The sequence below is a fragment of the Epinephelus lanceolatus genome, chromosome 8 (assembly GCF_041903045.1).
Source record: "Epinephelus lanceolatus isolate andai-2023 chromosome 8, ASM4190304v1, whole genome shotgun sequence".
NCBI lineage: Eukaryota > Metazoa > Chordata > Actinopteri > Perciformes > Serranidae > Epinephelus > Epinephelus lanceolatus.
The window spans coordinates 4,285,653-4,303,840 of record NC_135741.1 but is presented as its reverse complement, the minus strand read 5'-3'; the positions used below and the strand labels follow the sequence as shown (position 1 = coordinate 4,303,840).

General features: G+C 39.7%; 2 protein-coding genes across 17 annotated transcripts in view; both read right to left on the bottom strand.

Annotated features, from left to right (window-relative positions):
- tpd52l2b (tpd52 like 2b) overlaps nucleotides 1–6,513 on the bottom strand; it is a 33,116-nt gene extending 26,603 nt beyond the window's left edge. For 14 of the 16 annotated variants that reach the window (XM_033628288.2, XM_033628294.2, XM_033628280.2 and 11 more), the window contains exons 1-3: nucleotides 6,281–6,446; nucleotides 2,176–2,333; nucleotides 1,034–1,182 (exon numbers count right to left, since the gene is read on the bottom strand). In XM_033628288.2, coding sequence (XP_033484179.1) covers nucleotides 1,034–1,182; nucleotides 2,176–2,333; nucleotides 6,281–6,299 — 326 coding nt within the window. In that variant the 5' untranslated portion in view covers nucleotides 6,300–6,446. Of the gene's footprint in view, nucleotides 1–1,033; nucleotides 1,183–2,175; nucleotides 2,334–6,280 lie in introns of all 16 variants that reach the window. The other 2 variants (XM_033628297.2, XM_033628296.2) reach the window with 2 other exon arrangements.
- A 2,608-nt stretch (nucleotides 6,514–9,121) lies between these two features.
- trim101 (tripartite motif containing 101) overlaps nucleotides 9,122–18,188 on the bottom strand; it is a 28,467-nt gene continuing 19,400 nt past the window's right edge. Inside the window, exons 11-13 of the mRNA XM_078169749.1 lie at nucleotides 16,163–17,206; nucleotides 13,234–13,363; nucleotides 9,122–10,503 (exon numbers count right to left, since the gene is read on the bottom strand). Of these exons, the coding sequence (XP_078025875.1) occupies nucleotides 13,277–13,363; nucleotides 16,163–17,206 (1,131 nt within the window). The 3' untranslated portion in view covers nucleotides 9,122–10,503; nucleotides 13,234–13,276. The remainder of the gene's footprint in view (nucleotides 10,504–13,233; nucleotides 13,364–16,162; nucleotides 17,207–18,188) is intronic.

Below are 18,188 nucleotides of genomic sequence, written 5' to 3'. Positions count from 1 at the left end.
TTGTTATGTGCTCATTAAGAGTCTTCTGTGTCAGCACCTCCTGCTGAGGTTAATAACCACGGTTACTTCATTAATCACGTGTAATCACCATATCTTACCATTTAAGTGACTGAAATTAACTGGCAAAGTCTGATGATGTTGAAGGAATTAAATCTAAATTCAAACAGAGCAGCAGTTACAGGAAGAAAAAGGCTGCAGTTAAATATTTGTTCTCCAACTGTTACTTGCTTGATTAGCAATCATGATCTCAGTATCTTTCAGAACATGATGATTATATCGGATTACGCAGCACCTTCGCATCTGTTACAGTACCATCTAAAAGGTTTACAGTCATCCTTCATAACGTAAACCTCTGCAGAAAATGATGTAAAGACTTTAGAAGGCCAGATGCATCACCACAGGGTGAGTCACTTTGTTACTCACTGTTTCTGATACAGTGGTTACTATCAGGGCGTGCTGAATCATCTCACTGGACTTTGCAAGTTAAAAAAAAATCTCCCTTCATTGTTTATTGTTCTATCTTTTTAAAATATTTTAAAAGGCTGTATGTGTGGTGATTCTCTTTTAATGTGTTCCTTTTTAATAGTAGCCTTGGTTCACACAGACAATGCATTTTCCCATAGACAGAATATTTCATTTGTCTTTCTATGAATCCAAAACATAACGGTAGGGCTTTCTGTCCATATCCTAAACCAAAGGGGCATCCACTACAGTATTGGACAGTAAAATTAAAGTAACAAATCATCAATTATGTTTTAAACATTTAACAACTACAGCTCTGTTCAGACTGACAGAAAGTTCCCTCGTTAGTTTCAATGAGGCCACAGAGAAAAAAGGGTATAGCTCAACAAAAAGTTGAACCAATCCAGCAACACGCTGTTTGTTTGAGGTTCTCAGGGAGAGAAAATCCACTGAGAAAGCCAGTGGAGCAGAAGCTACACAGGTCATCGACTCTCTATATGATTGAACGTTCACAAAGAGACTTGAGAAGCAAGTTCTTGGTGTATATTTTAAGTTTCTGATGAATACATACGCGTTGGAGGTCTGTACGTCTTGCCAGCTCTTGGTGAGGTTCTGCCTGAGTTCGGTGAGCGGACTGAGGCCAAGTTTCCTCTTCAGCTCTGTGGCGTGTCTCTCTTTGGCTGACAAAACCTGACGAAGGGTGTTGATCTCCTCCTCCACCTGAAAACATAACAGTCCCAGGAAGAGTTAAGTCTGGGGTTTTCGTCTTCATTCATGGTGCTCCATCTGGCTGCAGCCACAGCTGGATTTATATTTGCATTCAAATGAGAAACACAAAGGTGCTTTCTATCATCCACCGCAGGATCAAACTCAAATCCTCTCTACTCAGTCTTGTTTGCAAATAGGGCTAGAACCAATAAGTCAATACCAAGTCGATGCCAAACTTTGAAAGCATTATGGAGCTCATTTGTCTCCAGTACCTTAGGTACCAGGGATGCAACACATCCGGACATGACAGAGCAACATATACACCTACAAGTCTGCCGTTAAATGCCAAAGAAAAAGAACGGCGACACCAGCACAGAAGAACGACAAAACGTGGAACCCAGCCAACAGGACACAGCGACGACTCCACCTCGACTCCAGGAAAAAGAAAAGAACGTTTCCTGGGTCCAGCCTGTTTTGTCCTTTCTGTGCATTGGGTGCGTCGTGTATTTACACTCTGCTACAAACGCTCGCAGCATGATGAGAGCTGAAAATGTTCAACTTTGGCCAAAATGCTCCGATTAGCTGGATTTGCATTTCAGGTGGATCATCTGGGATTAATAATACAAACTGAATTTAATTTATATGTTGTTAAAAAAGGCGTTTATGTCTAAGAACATGGGATTTATCACGTTGTTGTTGTTGTTGTTGTTGTTTTACTGTGGTATCGAACTGGGGAATGTGAATCATGAATTTTCACAGATCTTAGTATCAACTACTTAAAGTCTGATATCGGAATGTGCAGATTTGCAAACATTTTGAAACCCAGGAAAAGAACAAATTCATGACTGCTTTGCTTAATAAAGTACTCCAGCTAGCCAAGACAGTGAGCGAGCATGCACGATACCTGGACCCTAACACTGATATATCTAAATGGAATGCAGCCATCATTTTTGCCGTTACAGTTGCATGTAAACACCTGGTGATTTTGGAACATCTGGTCTCTACCTTGGTGAGCTCTACGCGGAGCTCCTCGGCCTCCTCCTCTGTCAGGCCGGGTGGAAGAGGGTTGGCTGCGTTCCCCACCGCTCCCTCCACCGGAACGTCAGACAGGGTGTCTGCATTATCCACAACAAGGCCCTTGTTAGGAGAGTTCAGGTTGATATCTGGAGAAAGAGAGAAAGAGACAGAGGGAGGTGATGGGATAAAGGGAAGGGAGGGGTTAGAAGACAGGGTTAAGAATAGAAGAAGTCGGGAGGCAGCAACAAATACACACTTAAATCAGTTCAATTGTTAGGGGCCTGGAGTGGTTTAAGAAGATGATCCTTCTCTAAGTATCTATTTCACACACACAGAAACCAAAGCCAGGAAAAGGCTAGTGTTGCCAGCAGGAGATATCCGACAGGAAGAGAAAGTGGCAATTAGCGGAGCAAGGAGCTGAACTGCACTCTGGGAGAGTAACTCAAGGCCCTCTGTCTGAGAACCATTAAACCTTTTGCTTTCTGAAAACAGTAATGCCACGATGCAGCGGACCAGAAACAATGCATACAAACAAAAAAGGGCGCAACAATTCCCAAACAAGAACAAAACACAGCCATAATCTTTTCTTGTATAAACCTTAATCGACCCAGAAAAAGTTTGAACATTGAAATCTGCCACTGTCAGCATTTCTTCAACGGTGAGTTCATCTTTCATTGTTCACCTAAGGACACTGTCATAACTCTGGCAGCTACAGGAGCTTGGCACAGTCAGAGCTGGCGTGGAGGACACAACAGGGGAAGAAAAAACAAACTGGAGCCCCTGCCTGAAACACTGGGTAAAAATAGACTTTATGCTGTTATAGTCCAACATTCAAAGAGCATTTATTCAGTGGGCGAATCTCCTATGAAGCTAAACTTACACCTCACATTGCTTACACATCCACATCAGTGAACAGGCAATGTTCTGGAGCATGGAGCTGTCAACCCTGATTTAGGAAGCAGACTTATTCTAGTGCACTTTTAGCATCTTATACTGAATATTAACTGTTTAAGCATGAAAGACGTTATGAATTTAAACACTAGGTTTGCCCTCTGATTCACAGAGCAGCATCCATGTCTGCATGACTGATTGCACAACACGTCAGACAACACAGCAGACAAACACATAATGGTATTGCAAAAGACCATGATTAGCATTATCTGCAGGTAGCGCCGGCGATGCTGTGCGATGCAGAGTCTTAACAATAACATCCGCATACAAGCTGGTGGGTAAAATGACTGCTCCACCCTCAAGGTATATTGATTCAGCCAAGAGTGATTCAGACCGGCCCACAGAAACAACAGCAGCAAGGTTAAAGAGAAGCACGGCTCATATGAGAGCAGATAAGAAGGTGACGAGAAAAATGTTCCAGGATTTGGAGTTCAATTGCACATATTCTTTTGTGATGTGAATTTGGTTTCAGTTAGTGATTTCCTACACTTCCCAGAATGCCTTGTCACGACACCAAGTCACGTTCTGTTGAATTAAAAGTCATAACTTGCTTCATATCAGCTTTTTTTCTGTAGCGGTCTGACTAGTCTGTAAACACTGAGGCATGTATGTGATCATGGCCACACCCCTCACTTGAAAAGTTCACGCTGCATTGCATCCTGGTCTATTTCCTGCTGATATGGATGTGGAAATTAAGTCTCTGTGCTACCTCTATGATGGATCTCTATCCATTGTTGATGTTTTTAATTTTTCTTATAAGTGTTTGGCCAATTATTCACAGGAAGATATAAAGATTTCACCATGAAAAGCAAGCAAAGGCACGTCATAGTGACTGTTAATGTTTTTCACTTAGGATGAACTTTAAAGAAACAATGACAGTGGTGTCATGTGAGAACGCATCAGTTGGGAAAAGTCCCCTGCTCAGCCAGAAAATCCTATTCTCATGTTTTGTGTCATGTTAAGGTTGTAAGGTTTTGACAAAAAAACCTCAGGGTTTTATTTGTCTGGCTTAGATTTGGGTATCATGACAGGAAATACCATGAGGCCATAGAAATATGTTTACCATTTGTCTCTATTTTTGGCTGTGAGATTTTTCTGGTTGTATTACACAACAGTGGGCATTGCTTTACTTCACTGAACTGGACTGCTTCATGGCAAATTGTATTTTTGAAATAACTTGCTTAGGTCAGGCGTTTTATTCTGCTAAAAGTGCATATCTCCCTCGGTTATTTATACTAACATCATGAGATTTAAGCCATAACTTTCACCTATATCTCTCTATTACTCTCATCTATTAACGTATGTTTCTGTATGTTTGCTGCCTGCAGTACAAAGCATCTTAAAACAAAAACAGTCAGCCATTAGGTAAGAACAGTGAACAATGTCAGACACGGTTTAGTGATAAAGCAGAAGCACCAGTTTCTACTTCTTCAGCCACTGAGATATGATCTATCAGGCAGCTTACTGGTCAGCTGGAGGCAGTGGTGGAAACTAATTACACTTCCTCAAGTATGTGCTAAAGTACAATTTTGAGGTACTTGTACTTGTACTTAAGTTGAGTATTTCCATTGTACACTACTTTCTACGTTTTCGCAATCTTTGTAATTTTCACTCTACTACATTTTGTGACCATATACTGCTTACTTTAAAGATCAAGGTTTTATGTATGAAATTTGTTCAGCTGATAAAATGTAATGCATTTCAGATTAATTATTAGACATTAAACTACCCAGCAATGTTAAAAAGTACGCGTAGTAATACAGAAATACTGCCTGTTTGAAACACTGATTTTAAATTAGACCCACTGACTTACATGTTAGGCGCAATCCCAGATGGAGCGATGGATAAAAGAATGGTTTACTTGCTGTTTGTCATTTTGTAGGTGGCAAAAAATGATAACTTTATCTTGACTCAACCCACCATACCTCGACGGCAAGACAGGATAATGAAAGTGTACTCAATGGAAACAATAACACCAAAACTCCATGCAAAGACAGGAGTGTTTTTATTTTTATGGGCTCCTGTAATACCTTATTTTAGATTACTAAAATGATAAGTTGCTGTAGAGATACAAGTGTAAACTTGGGCATAGCTAATATCTGTTTGTTTTAATGTTCTTTTATTATGTACTTTTTATTTTTCCCTATTTCCTGAAAGAATAACTATGTATAATTAAAATTAAATCAACATTTTGTTAAACAGAAGTCCTGATAGTAGCTTAATGTGGACCAGCTACAACGAAAAATGCTTCTTACACAGTAATTCATGAGTAATAAGAATCCAATAATATGACAGGAGTCATTCTGCTGCCTAATGAGTACTCATACTTAAAATACAGTTTGCTGGTAATACTTCTGTACTTTTATTTGAAGAGGATTTTGAATGCAAGAGTTTTACTTGTGGTGGAGCAGTGTCACCCTGAGGTAATACTCCTTAAACTTATGTAACAGATCTAAATGCTTCTTCCAACACTGCCTGAAGATCTGTCAATAGTGTCAATAGTGACAATGACGAGGCAGCAGTTAGCACGCTAGCAATAACAAGGCTGTTATGAATGCTCAATTAGTCAGCACATTTGACTGCTGTCAGGCCCAGCTAACAGAGTGTGATGAAGACTGACAGGGAGGCTGATGAACACGCATTCAAGTCGGTGCTGCTCTGTGTGGAGCCACCACAACAACCTGCTAACACTCGCTTTAGCTAACATGACTCCGACCGTTTACAACATCTAAGCTCTGCTAGTTGGACATTAAACGCGTCTCACGTCTCACAGAGAAGAGGACGCTGTTCACTTGTTAGCTGAGTCAATGTCATTCATATCAGATGAAAGTGTGTTGGGAAGTTGGTGACATTAGTAACACGATCCTCCTTCCTTTGCTTCCTTCACTTGTGCTGCTCCTGTCCCTGTCATTTACACCAGCGGGCCCGTGTTGTCCTCGCGGCTGCACAACAATCGTGATTTATTAGCTATAAACAAATCAAAACTTTCCAACAAACAAGCAAAAAAGACAAAGTTAATATCTGCTATATGGGAGGTTATTTATTTATAACCGTACGCTGTCTGCTTGACAAACAGTTAACGCATTCTAGAGCTAAGCTACATGCTAGCTAACTTGCCCGCTAAGCTAACAATTAACGTTACCTTGACTGGCGGGGTCCATTTCGGCGTCGATTTCACGGAGCTGGACTCCTTTTACTTTTGTTAAAACTTAAACTCGACTGGTGTGACGTGTTGACGGCAGACTGCTTCAGTGTGCTCTCCACTAGGTGTGTAGAAATCTTCCTGGTTTTGTTGGCTGCTCCCACTCAGAGTAAAGTCGTCGACAGAAACCCAAAACAGCCCAACAGCCAGCTCAGCTATAACAGCGCTCTGTCAAGCTAATGGCGGGCACGGCGGTACTTCCGGTGAGGGACTTCAAAATAAAGGTCATATCATACTTACAATGATGATGGTGCAACTTTATAGTCAAGTATGTGTGCATTCAGTGGCTTTAGCTCTGTTTTAGCAAAGCTGTAAATCAAAAATCAAATATCTATTCATTTCTTACACTGAACTGTAATTTGTATTATTCAAATACCTTCACTGATTTTAACTGCATTGTAGTTATTCTTGTATTTTATGCCTGTCTTAGTATATTTTAACCTCAGTTATTAAATTTATTGAGTCCTACCACTTCTCCATTAGTCACTGAGTAAAATGAAACAGTTTCCTCATATACACAGAGCTATATCTAAGACTTTTCTAAATATACAATTATTATCACCATTTAACTTTGTCACGCAAAAATAACCCATGTAAATGTACAATATTAATGACCAAATATCTGCTTACAAAATACAAACCTTTCAGTGTATAATATGAATTACTAATTATCCATGACTTACAAATATAAACCAGTTTAAATGTATGACATATCCACTGCTCATTATTATTATTATTATTATTATTATTATTATTATTATTATTGTTATTTATTGCTGTTTCTTGTATTTTTTGTACTTTTGCATACCTAGTTTTTAAGTTTTTAAATTCTGAAATCTTGAATCTGACTCTTTCCCCTTGGCTGCTGTAACACTGGAATTTCTCAATTGTGGGATCAATAAAGGTATATCTTATCTTATCTTAATCTTATCTTATCTTATCTTATCTTATCTTATCTTATATTACCAATCATCTTTGCTTTACAAAATAGATATCAACATTACATACAGTATATATCTTAATTAAGTTGTACTGCTTTCGTTTTATGTTTTGATAAATCAATGCTTCAATGTGCATGCACAATTTTAGATTACACTCTTATTTTAAAGTCGTGTCCTCCAAACAGGAAGTTATGTTCCTTATCATTGGAGTAGTGAGAATTCCCTTTCAGGCGTGGTCAAACAACGTCACAGAGACAGCTGTTGACGAAATATGTTGTTTTTTTTCTTGGATTTTTTTAAACAAGTATATATATATATATATATATATATATATATATATATAATACTGCTATCATCTTGTGAAATCTCCGGTCGTTGTAGCCACACACACACACACACACACACACACACACCTCATAGTGAGTAAAATCAGATTTATTTAATCAATACATGTATCAAACAAAACCATTATCTTATCTGATCCACTGCATTATAAACAGACACCAGCCTACACAACACCAAACAATCAAAAAGAGTCCAGACACTCACTCACAAATACACATGAAAGCTGCAAAAGAAAGATTGCCTAGAACAAAAAAAAATAAAGAAAAAGAAAGAAACTGAACATTATCATTATCCATACCAAACCAAAGCACTCTGAACCACATGTGCCATCCAAAATCACCGTTCAAAATGTCTCAAACTCGGTGTCTGGGTCTTCTAGAAGACTTTTAAAACTTGTATTAACAAAACACATGTACTTCTTCTACTGTAAATACTGCTTCTCTGCTTCATCCTGCTGATTCCTCTGTTACATTAGGGACTATTTTTGATCAACTTCAAATTTATATTGATTTAGTTTTTATTAGGGATACACGATAATATCAGTACATCATCGTTATCGATCAATATTGGCTTTACAATGAACTATCAGAATCAACCAACATGCTTTTTCTTATTTTGTACAGTGATGAAATTTACATACATTGAAAAGTATTGTATTTCAAGTCTCCATCTGCTGGTGGGCCGTCATGATAAGAGTATGCATGAATAATATGATGTTCATTCCACTGCAGAGGAGACTTGATGATCACTGAAATTAGGTGGGGAAAACCTGGATAATAAATTGATATCTGTATCAGTTATCGGCCAAATAAGTTGTTATATATCAGCATATTGGATATCGGCAAAAAAATCCAATATTGCGCATCCCTAGTTTTTATGCCTACATGAGTTATGTATAACTTTTAAGTGAAATTTGACCACAGCACAAGATGTTAAACGTTTAAGAGCAAAAATGTCTGAATGATTTAGTTTCAATGAAACACTAAAAATACTGTGATAATTACAGCAACATAATTTTTGTTCATATCCTGCATCTGTACCAACAGTTACAGGCATACAGTCAACACAGTACCATCATTACAATTAATACTACTTCTGCAGTCGCTGCTACTTCGACTACAAGTTTTGTGAAAACTACAAAAACCTGTACTTTTACTAACACTGCAACTAACTAAACAAATACTAGTGCTACTTCATTTATTAAAGGGCATTTTTCCTTATCACTACAACTACTACTAGTAGCAGTGGTGGATGAAGTACTTAGATTCTAAAACAGTAAAAACCACAGTCTAAAAATACTCCATTACAAGTAAAAGTCCCAAATTCAAAATGTTACGAAATAAAAGTACCTGTCATCAAATTGTACTTAAAATATCAAAAGTAAAAGTATTCATGCTGCAGAGCTTATTGTAATTATCTGTTTTATCACTGACAACTACACATAAGAGTATTTTAATGCTGTAGTTCATCAGTGTGGAGCCAATGTTAGATACTTTGTCTTTTACAGGGTAGATTAAAGTACTGAAAGTACTGCATCGTATCATATAAGCATATGTTTTATATGTAAATAGTAAGCTGTCAGATAATGCAGTAAAAAGTACAGTATTTGCCTCTGAATTGTACTGAAGTATAAGTATGTACGAAATAAAAACCATTCAAGTAGAAGTACCATAAAATTTCAGTAAACATCCAGTCCCTTTTACTAGCCTTGTGTAGCTACACAGTTTGACAAATAAAGGCCTGTCTCAATTAGAGGCCTGGTCTGGTTGCTAAGCAGTCATTCTTGTAGAAGTTCTCTGGATATAAATATATACCCGGATTGTTGACTGCTCACTTGAGCTAACATTAGTTAGCTGTTAAGATCGCACATACAAAAATGAATGTTTAAACTTTTATCAGTATGGATATGCTACACATTGTTAGCTCAGTCATTTCATTTGATCAAAACCAGGAGCGCCAGACAAGACCATAAGTCATTCAGATTTACAGGCATGATGAAAAAATAAGGGCTGACTCTACCTCTGAAGCTGTAATAAAGCTGCCATGAAACAAGTGTCAAAATAAGTTCGATCATATTTCCCATCTTTGCTGAGCAACAGTTTTATGTAAAGGAATTAAAGGCCTGTCCTAAATATAGGCCTGTTCACTGCAGTGATTTAGGCAAATAATAGTGTGAGCTATTAATTTAAGTTTTATGGTATGTCAAAATTGTTCCTAAGTACAGTACTTGAGTAAATGTACTTCGTTACATTCCACTGACTACTTCTTTCACCTCTACTACAACTACTGCAATAATGACTTCTGCTACTTTTACATACACTACTACCTCCACACTACAGTATGACTTCTCCTCTGCTACTTATTAAAAGCACAAACTTGAAAGCTGTGAAGACCTTTGTTGTGAAAGGCAACAGCTTCCATAAAATAAAATGAAATAAACTTCTTAAGTCATTCTCAAGTTTTCAAAATAAGAGCCCAACAGGTCAAAGTTTTTCCCTTCAGACACACACAGATCCAGAGCAGATCACACAAGTGCTTTTTTTAAAAAATTTCAAACTGAATTAATATTAGGAACAAAACAGACCGTTGATAAAATGACTGCAACTGAAGTTTTATCAAAGATCAAGTGTTTCCAGTCTCAGGGCAGCACTGAGCTGATTAAACTGACTCTGGAGTGCATCTTTCTCTCTTTATCTCCTCAACAAGACAACACCTCCAAACACTTCTCTCCTTCCTCTACTTCTTCTTGTGGAGGGGGTTCAGCCAAGAGAAGCTGAAACTGGGCCGACGAGGAGCCTCGCTGAGGGTGAAAGTGGAGGAAGGGATGGAGGAGGAGAGGGGAGGACTGGTCTGAGCAGGACTCGTCTCAGTCTCCGTCTGTAGCAGAAGAGGACAGCAGCTGGTTTTATATGAATATCAACAGAAGACACGACAAAAACAGAAACTTGCTTCGTTGGTGTTATCGTGTGGCTTTGGTAAATCCAGCCTAACCCTTTAAAACACCAAAGTCACACAATAACATAAACTTACTACTGATGGAGGCAGCGGTAGAGCAGCAGCTCCTGTGTTCAGTGAGGTAAAATTACTGCTTTTGTTTATGAAGTCTGACTTTAAAGAAAGCAGAGATAAGTTTAGCTTTCAGTTCTGTTCCCTGTCGGAAAAGGCTGTCCATTTCTGAAGTACTAAGCATACGACTGGATAAATGAGAGTTGGATTATACTGCATGAGTTGTGTGAGATGTAAACCCATGTTTCAACTTAGACCCTCAAAGGGCAACGTCACAATGACATCAGTTTGGTAGCTGGAGGCAAAACAGGAGTCTTAAAATGTGTTATTGGGAGCCAGAATAGAAGGAGTCATGGCTCAAAACCAGCCGCCACTGCCCGTCAACAAAAACAAAGACAACTACGGTTAAATGTGATAAGACCAAAGGACTGGACGGAGACCATCATCAAAAATGCTCACATGTGCAGCGCACACTTCATATCAGGTTAGGGAAAAAGTATTTCCTGTTGTAGGGATGAGTAACGTTATGTGTATTACGGGTTATCATGTCCACCTCATCAGAAACTGGGGAGGGATTAAGAGGAATATTGGATTTCTCTGCAACGCTAACTTTTTAGCACATTAGCTAACGTTAGCTTCCATAGCAAAACAAACAAGTGTGGTCCTCCTTTGTAAGATTGGCTTCCTGTGACATCATCCATCCACTGAGTGAGAGCATACGGGTCGGCCAGTCTGGTCCCGTTCGTCAGTGTTTACTTATTCAAGTAACACTGGCGGTCCCGGAGAGTGAGTGACCTGACATGGTGCGTTGGTAAATTCAGTCTGACGCTCTACACTAAAATGAGAGCCCTGTTGGTGGAAGAAACGCAGTGTTATATCAGAGATATTGGATGAAGCGAGATACCCAACTCAGCTCACATCCTGATTCAGTGACGTCAGCGCCACGCCCCCGTAGGAGACTTGCGGCAGCTCTGAATGTATTGTCGTCAATGAGGAAAATGAACGTGATCACAATTTATGGTCAATTCTTTCGCCCTGTAGTCACTAAAGTAAATATTGGGTTCATTTTCCACAAGCCACACATCTTCCCAGAGAACAGGCTCTGATTGAGGGAGACCTAACCACACCCACTTAGGAGACAGGAAGAGTAACCGTTTTCTTAACATTGGATAAGCCTACAGTTGGGTATCTCCCTTCATCCAATATCTCTGGTTATATTTCTACATGAATGAACCAACAGTTAAGTTAATCACACATTCACTCCGCTCGGCACTCTGCTGCTCCATCTCCACAGACAGAGTGTCCAGAGTGCGCTCTGCCACTCTGAGAGTGCGCTGCACTGGATAACCCAACGCTACATTCAGACAGCGCTCCCAATTTATCAACGCTCCAGTTTGTGCCAGAGTGCGCTCCAGCACTCAGAATGAGTGTTTCCGAATGCACAACTCACATCATCTTCCTCCATCGTCTAAAATAAGCCAACAGAACTTGCTAGCTAGAGCTGGCTAATGTCTGTGGAGAATTGTTTTGCCTCCAGCTAAGCCCCGCCCACCAAGAAACATCATTCTATTTACTAACAGTAAAAGGGTCCATAGTTTTGCTGTTTTTAAACATGGACTCCTTTTACTTCAGTTCATCAAGAATTTTCTATGTTTTTGGGATTCTTTGTTCACCATGGAGACGTGAGAAAAACACATTTTACTTCATGAATTCAGCGTAATACGGGGTTAGTAATTGATATACAAATGGTCATTCAGGGGGCGAAGTATTCCTTAAACAATTAATCACTTATCAAAACAGTCAATGTTAAATATTTTTATAACTGATGAATCAGTCCTTTAAGCTCAAATGTAATCCAGTGATGGCACCTTTAATAACTCACAATGCATCATATTTTCAACTGTCCTTTATCTGTTTTGAACATTAAATCTTAATCTGTAAAGTCACTGGTTTCCATGAACATGCAAACACACTTCATGGTGCAGCAGAGGGAATAATGAGTGATGTTAGTGATGCTGGAGCACAAAAACTGCAAGAATACAACTATGTCATAAAGAAAACAAATAAAGTTGTTAACAGATAAAAATCAGACGGTCAATCTGTCATTATTATTTTTTAGTTTATTAGTTTTACTTGACTTAAAATTAAGATAAAATGTTTTTAAATGACTGATGACTGTAATTACACAGTTTCACCACAAGATGCCAGCAGAGGCAAAGTGGATGCTGAAGAGGCCACAAACAAGGGTTTGACTTTGTTGTTTTGTGTTAATAGAAAACTCTCACTATCATTTCAGGTGTAACTAGTTGGTGCATTCAGAGCATCAGTGATACACTTGTATAAGAGCACAGTGGTAAGAGGACAGGTGGTTAGGGAGTAAGGGGTTAACTTTGTGTGGGATTTTTGTGAGGGACTCAATTAGTACAAAGAAAAAAAGAAGAAGACTTGTACCTGTCTCATTATCAGACAGGTTAATCTGCATCACTTCCATGCAAGCATTTATAATCACTTAAATCTGCAGCTCTACAGTTGATTCTCTTGTTTTCCAAAATAAAAGCCCTGAGCAGCACTTCCAGGTGGAGGCAGCAGGTGTGTGTGTACCTGAGCTGTGCAGCAGTGAGGGTGGAGGTGTCTCCTGTTGGTATTATGTGCAAATGAAGCAGCCGATGTAAGCCCACACCCTCTGCAGGATGACCAGGAAGGCCAACAGGTAGAAGAGCAGAGTGACAGCCTGGAGAGAGATGGAGGGATGGACAACAGAGAGAGACAAAGAGAGAGGTGGATGAAGGAGGTGGTGAATGAGGAGAAACGTACAGGAGGGACGAGGAAGGCGGTCAGAGTGATGAGATTTGGGGTGAAGAACAGAAGGAGGAGAAAGATGGAGAGATGATGCTGCAACAGAAAGACTGTAATGTACAGAGGGAGGGAGGAAGGAATGAGGACTGATGACTGGACCCAGGGGAGAATGTAACTAAGTAGATTTACCCAAGTGCTGTACTTAACTACATATTTTGGGTACTTGTACTTTTAAGTATTTTTTTCTCATGCCACGTTCTACTTCTGCTCTTCTTCATCTCAGAGTGAATTATTGTACTTTCTAGAAGGCAGATCATTTCTTGTTGATTGGTTGATGCATCCACTGCATTTTTTTGAATACAACAAGAAAGACTACTCTCCTGTTTCCTGTCATTTGTCTGTCCACTGCATTTATTAAACAGTTTTAGTTACTCACAAATTAAGACTTTTGCACAGAAAACACACAAAAATGTTCAAGTAGAGCTGAAACGTTGACTGAAATGAACTGGCAATGAATGTGACAATTTGCTGCTTTTTCTTCAAATTATTTTAATAATGTTCATTTATTTTTAATCATTTTGAGGTATGGACTTTTGGTTGGACAAGATCAAATTTCTGAAGGTGTCAGATTGGGCTCTGGGTAATTGTGACAGCATTTATTACTATTTTCTGAATATTTACAAACCACACAATCAGTTAATTAATGCAATAAAATAATCATCAGATTAATCCATAATGAAAATAAACTTAGTTTCAACTTAGAACATTTCTGATCCATTCACAAATTTACTAACATATGTTTGTATGTCAAACTGTCCTAAGGTTTAGTTTTAGCACATCCTCTCTGTATATATTCAAGGAATTATTTTTTTTTTAAAATTCCTTTGTATGTGTCTGTGTGCTTTTCCTGTCTGTTTGTTTTGTTTTTGCCTCTTTTTTATGTTTTTGAATGAGTATCTTTGTCCCTTTACTTTTACTTTTTCTTTTTAAAATAATATTTTCAAATGCATGAATGGAAACCTGAAACTTTTGTAACTGCTCCTGTCATTTGAGAATCTCTTAATAAAACAAATCTTTGCAAAAAAAAAAAAAAAAGTCGTAAATCTATGAGAATAAAGCTGTAATTCTAGGAGACATTTTAAACATTTTCAATGCAGAACCTTTACTTTAAAGGGGAACTAATGTTTTTTTCAACCTGGGCCCTATTTTACAATCTACTTTTGTCTAAATGAGTGATAGGATGTTCAATATTTGACATTTCTCCAGTACGAAGCTAGGGCTGACCTGTCTGCAGCCCGTGAGCGCGCGCTATATTAAATAATAGCGTCAAACAACATCAAAATACGTCCACTAAAAGTGCATTTTTTTTTTCACACAAATAGGCTCAGATTGTTAGTATAATTATCCAACGACATAACGGAAAGGAGAAATGAATGTCTGTGTTTACCTTTAGCTGGATTCAGACATGTTCCTCTGCCTGTTGCTGCTCCCTCTCTCTCCTCATCCGCTCTTCAATTTCAATGAGCTCTGCGTCCGTGTACATCCGCGTACTCCGTGTTCAAATAAATACGGGTGGTCATCAAATTCAAATGGCTCATCCAGATCCAGCTGGTCAAAATCGGGTAAAAATTCAGCCATGACTACTCCAAACAGAGTAACTCCAGTGGTAACTTCCTGCGACAACTCAAGTCTCGCAAGAGGTGATATTTCAGAGCCAGACTTTCACTCTGAGTGAGTGTTCTGACTTGCCACAACAAACATGTCCGAATTTTTACCCAATTTTGACCAACTGGATCTGGATGAGCCATTTGAATTTGATGACCGCCTGTATTTATTTGAGCACGGAGTACACGGACGCACACGGACGCAGAGCTCATTGAAATTGAAGAGCGGACGAGGAGAGAGAGGGAGCAGCAACAGGCAGAGGAACATGTCTGAATCCAGCTAAAGGTAAACACAGACGTTCATTTCTCCTTTCCGTTACGTCGTTGGATAATTATACTAACAATCCGAGCCTATCTGTGTGAAAAAAATGCACTTTTAGTCGACGTATTTTGACGTTGTTTGACGCTGTCTGAGTGCCCTATTATTTAATATAGCACGCGCTCACGGGCTGCAGGCAGGTCAGCCCTAGCTTCATACTGGAGAAATGTCACATATTGAACATCCTATCACTGATTTAGACAAAAGTAGATTGTAAAATAGGGCCCAGGTTGAAAAAAAAACATTAATTCCCCTTTAATGGATCGTACTGGTACTTTTACTTTAGTAAACAATTTTAGTACTTCTTCCATCACTGTTGCTGAATGCTAAAAGAAGTGTTTTATTTTGTGCCATTTTGTAAATTAAATCAACAAGACTCGCTTCAGAATCTGAGAGAGAGTACTATTACCTGTGGGAGTTAAACTGATGGTCAAAAAATGGTTTGCTTTTCACTGAAATTACTTTTAAATTTGGGGATGAAATATCTTTTGAAATAGTTTCCCCCCTCTGTCTGTCCTTCCTCCCTTCCTTTGATCCTCCCTTAATTTCCCAAAATGGTAAAAACACAGACACCAAAGTGAAGTGAAGCAGCCGAGTTGCAAAAGTGACTCTGCGAAAACATAAACAGCAAAACAACCCAAAATAACAGAGGAGAAGAAGAAGACAACATGGAGGCCGCATCAGCAGGTGGGTGAAGAGCGCAATAGCCTGGTTGATGATGATGATGAAGGTGAGACCGGACGACACTGACCTGGAGAGACACAGAGGAGCTTATGTTCTCTTCAGCTTCAGCAAATCTCATTTCCATTAAGTCTTCAGGCTGCTCGCTGTTCTCTCCATTCTTCTCTTTCTTTCCTGCAAACTCTGAACTACCAGCCTCAAACTCTGCGTCTCCTCCTCCTTCTGTCAAACTTTCAATGCTCCCCACACCCAAGCTGTCACTTTTTGGTTCAGAGCCATCCTCCCTCACAGATGCATCTTTTTCTTTCCTGTCAGACTTCATGCTTCCTTCTTCCAGCCCTCCTTTCATTGCCTCAGCCTCTAACTCACCCTCTCTGTCCTTCAGCTCTGAAGCACACTTTAGATCTAAGTTAACCTCCTTCTCCTCTGCGTCCTCCACCCTTTCATCACTGGACTCAAACTTCTCTTTGTTCACCTCCAAACTCTCACCCTCAGCCTCCTCTGGTGCTACAGATGACGGACTATCATTGTTATCAGACAAACTGTCTCCAAGATCGAAGCTACCCTCCACCAGGCTGAAGCTTTTATCCACAGCTCCGGGCAGACACACCCAGTCCTGCATTTCCTCCTCATCGTTTTCCTGCTCTGTGACTCCAACCTCTCCCACTGCCTGGGTTTGAGGAGCAGGTGTAGAAGCACTGCCCAGCTCAATGGGAACATCAGACAGAGGTTGGGTTTCTGTCTGAGTGTGAAGCTCTTGAGGACCAGGTGGAGGTTCGCTGGGGTTTGGCTCCAGACTCCCCGTAGGTTCTGGTTGTACCTGGGCCTCAGACACCACTTGGACTGCGCCTCCAGTCTCAGTCTGGACCGCGGCCTCTGAGAGTGACTCTCCAGCTGGTTGTGAACACGTCGTCTGCTCTGCATCACACACCTTTGTCAGGATGTCTGCAGGGTCGGGGCTCATCCTGCGCCAGCTGCTGGGTTTGTACCAGCTGGGGTAAAACATAGCATTGATCTCCTCCTTCATCATTTCTTCTTCTTCATCCTGAGCTTTCTGTTTGTCCTCTGTCTCAGTCTGTGCCGTCCGATCACCTGCATCACCTACTGCCTCACACTGATATGTGAAGGAAGACAGTTAAAAAGTCATACGGAAGATTTTGCATTTTTTTTTTTAGCCTTTAACCTGTAACAACTTCATTTTTCAAAGCATACAATATGTTTTTAGACAATATAATCTTTGACAAATCTTCAAACTGAGCCGAACAATCAGCTGGATTTAGAAGGATATATTGGCAGAAATTAAATGTAATAAGTATGTTTTCTTTGTGCGTAATCACAAGGCTTAAAAGGCCTTTTTGGGGGGGAGTTTAGGCAAATTGTGATATTTGTGACATTGGTCTTTATCTTTATTCTTATTGAAAATAAGAATAGTTTCGCAGGGAGCGGGTCCTCATCCAAAGAGTCAGCAATGTCGCACCATCGTGTTTCTACAGTGGAAACAGACAAACCAAACACTGGCTCCAGGTAGGCCCATTTGTGCTTTCAGGTTGTTCACCATAGTTAGCAGCCCCTCCACGATGAGCCAAACAGCAATGAAAAACACTGATTTGTAACATGAAACTGCTTTATTTAGTGTTTTAAAATCAGCTCTAGGTAGAGCCATTTGCGTTGTTGCATTTTTGTTTTGCTTCGCCCACCGTTAGCAGCTCCTCCGTGATGAGAGCGGCAGTAAAACACCATTTTTTAACATGAAACTGCTTCATGCAGTGTTTTTACCAGTTTAAATCACTAAGTCTGTTTTTTTTTTTGGAGTGGACAAGGCCTCTGTGGACAGTTTGGCTCCTGGTAGAATCCTCCTGAACACCTAGCTCTTCAGTTATCGCAGAAAAAAGGTGAGCAAACATTAGCAGGTGTTTGGCTAGTGGTCTGTCTGCAATGAACTGGGCGGCATCTGGAGAACACTGATTTGCAAAATTAAACTGTTTTAGTTTGTTTTGGAGAGGAAGAGACCTCTGAGGATAATTTGGCTCCCAGTGAAAACCTCCAGGAGTCCTATCTGCGACTTCACACCTGGCACATGGGAGAAGTTTCAGCTG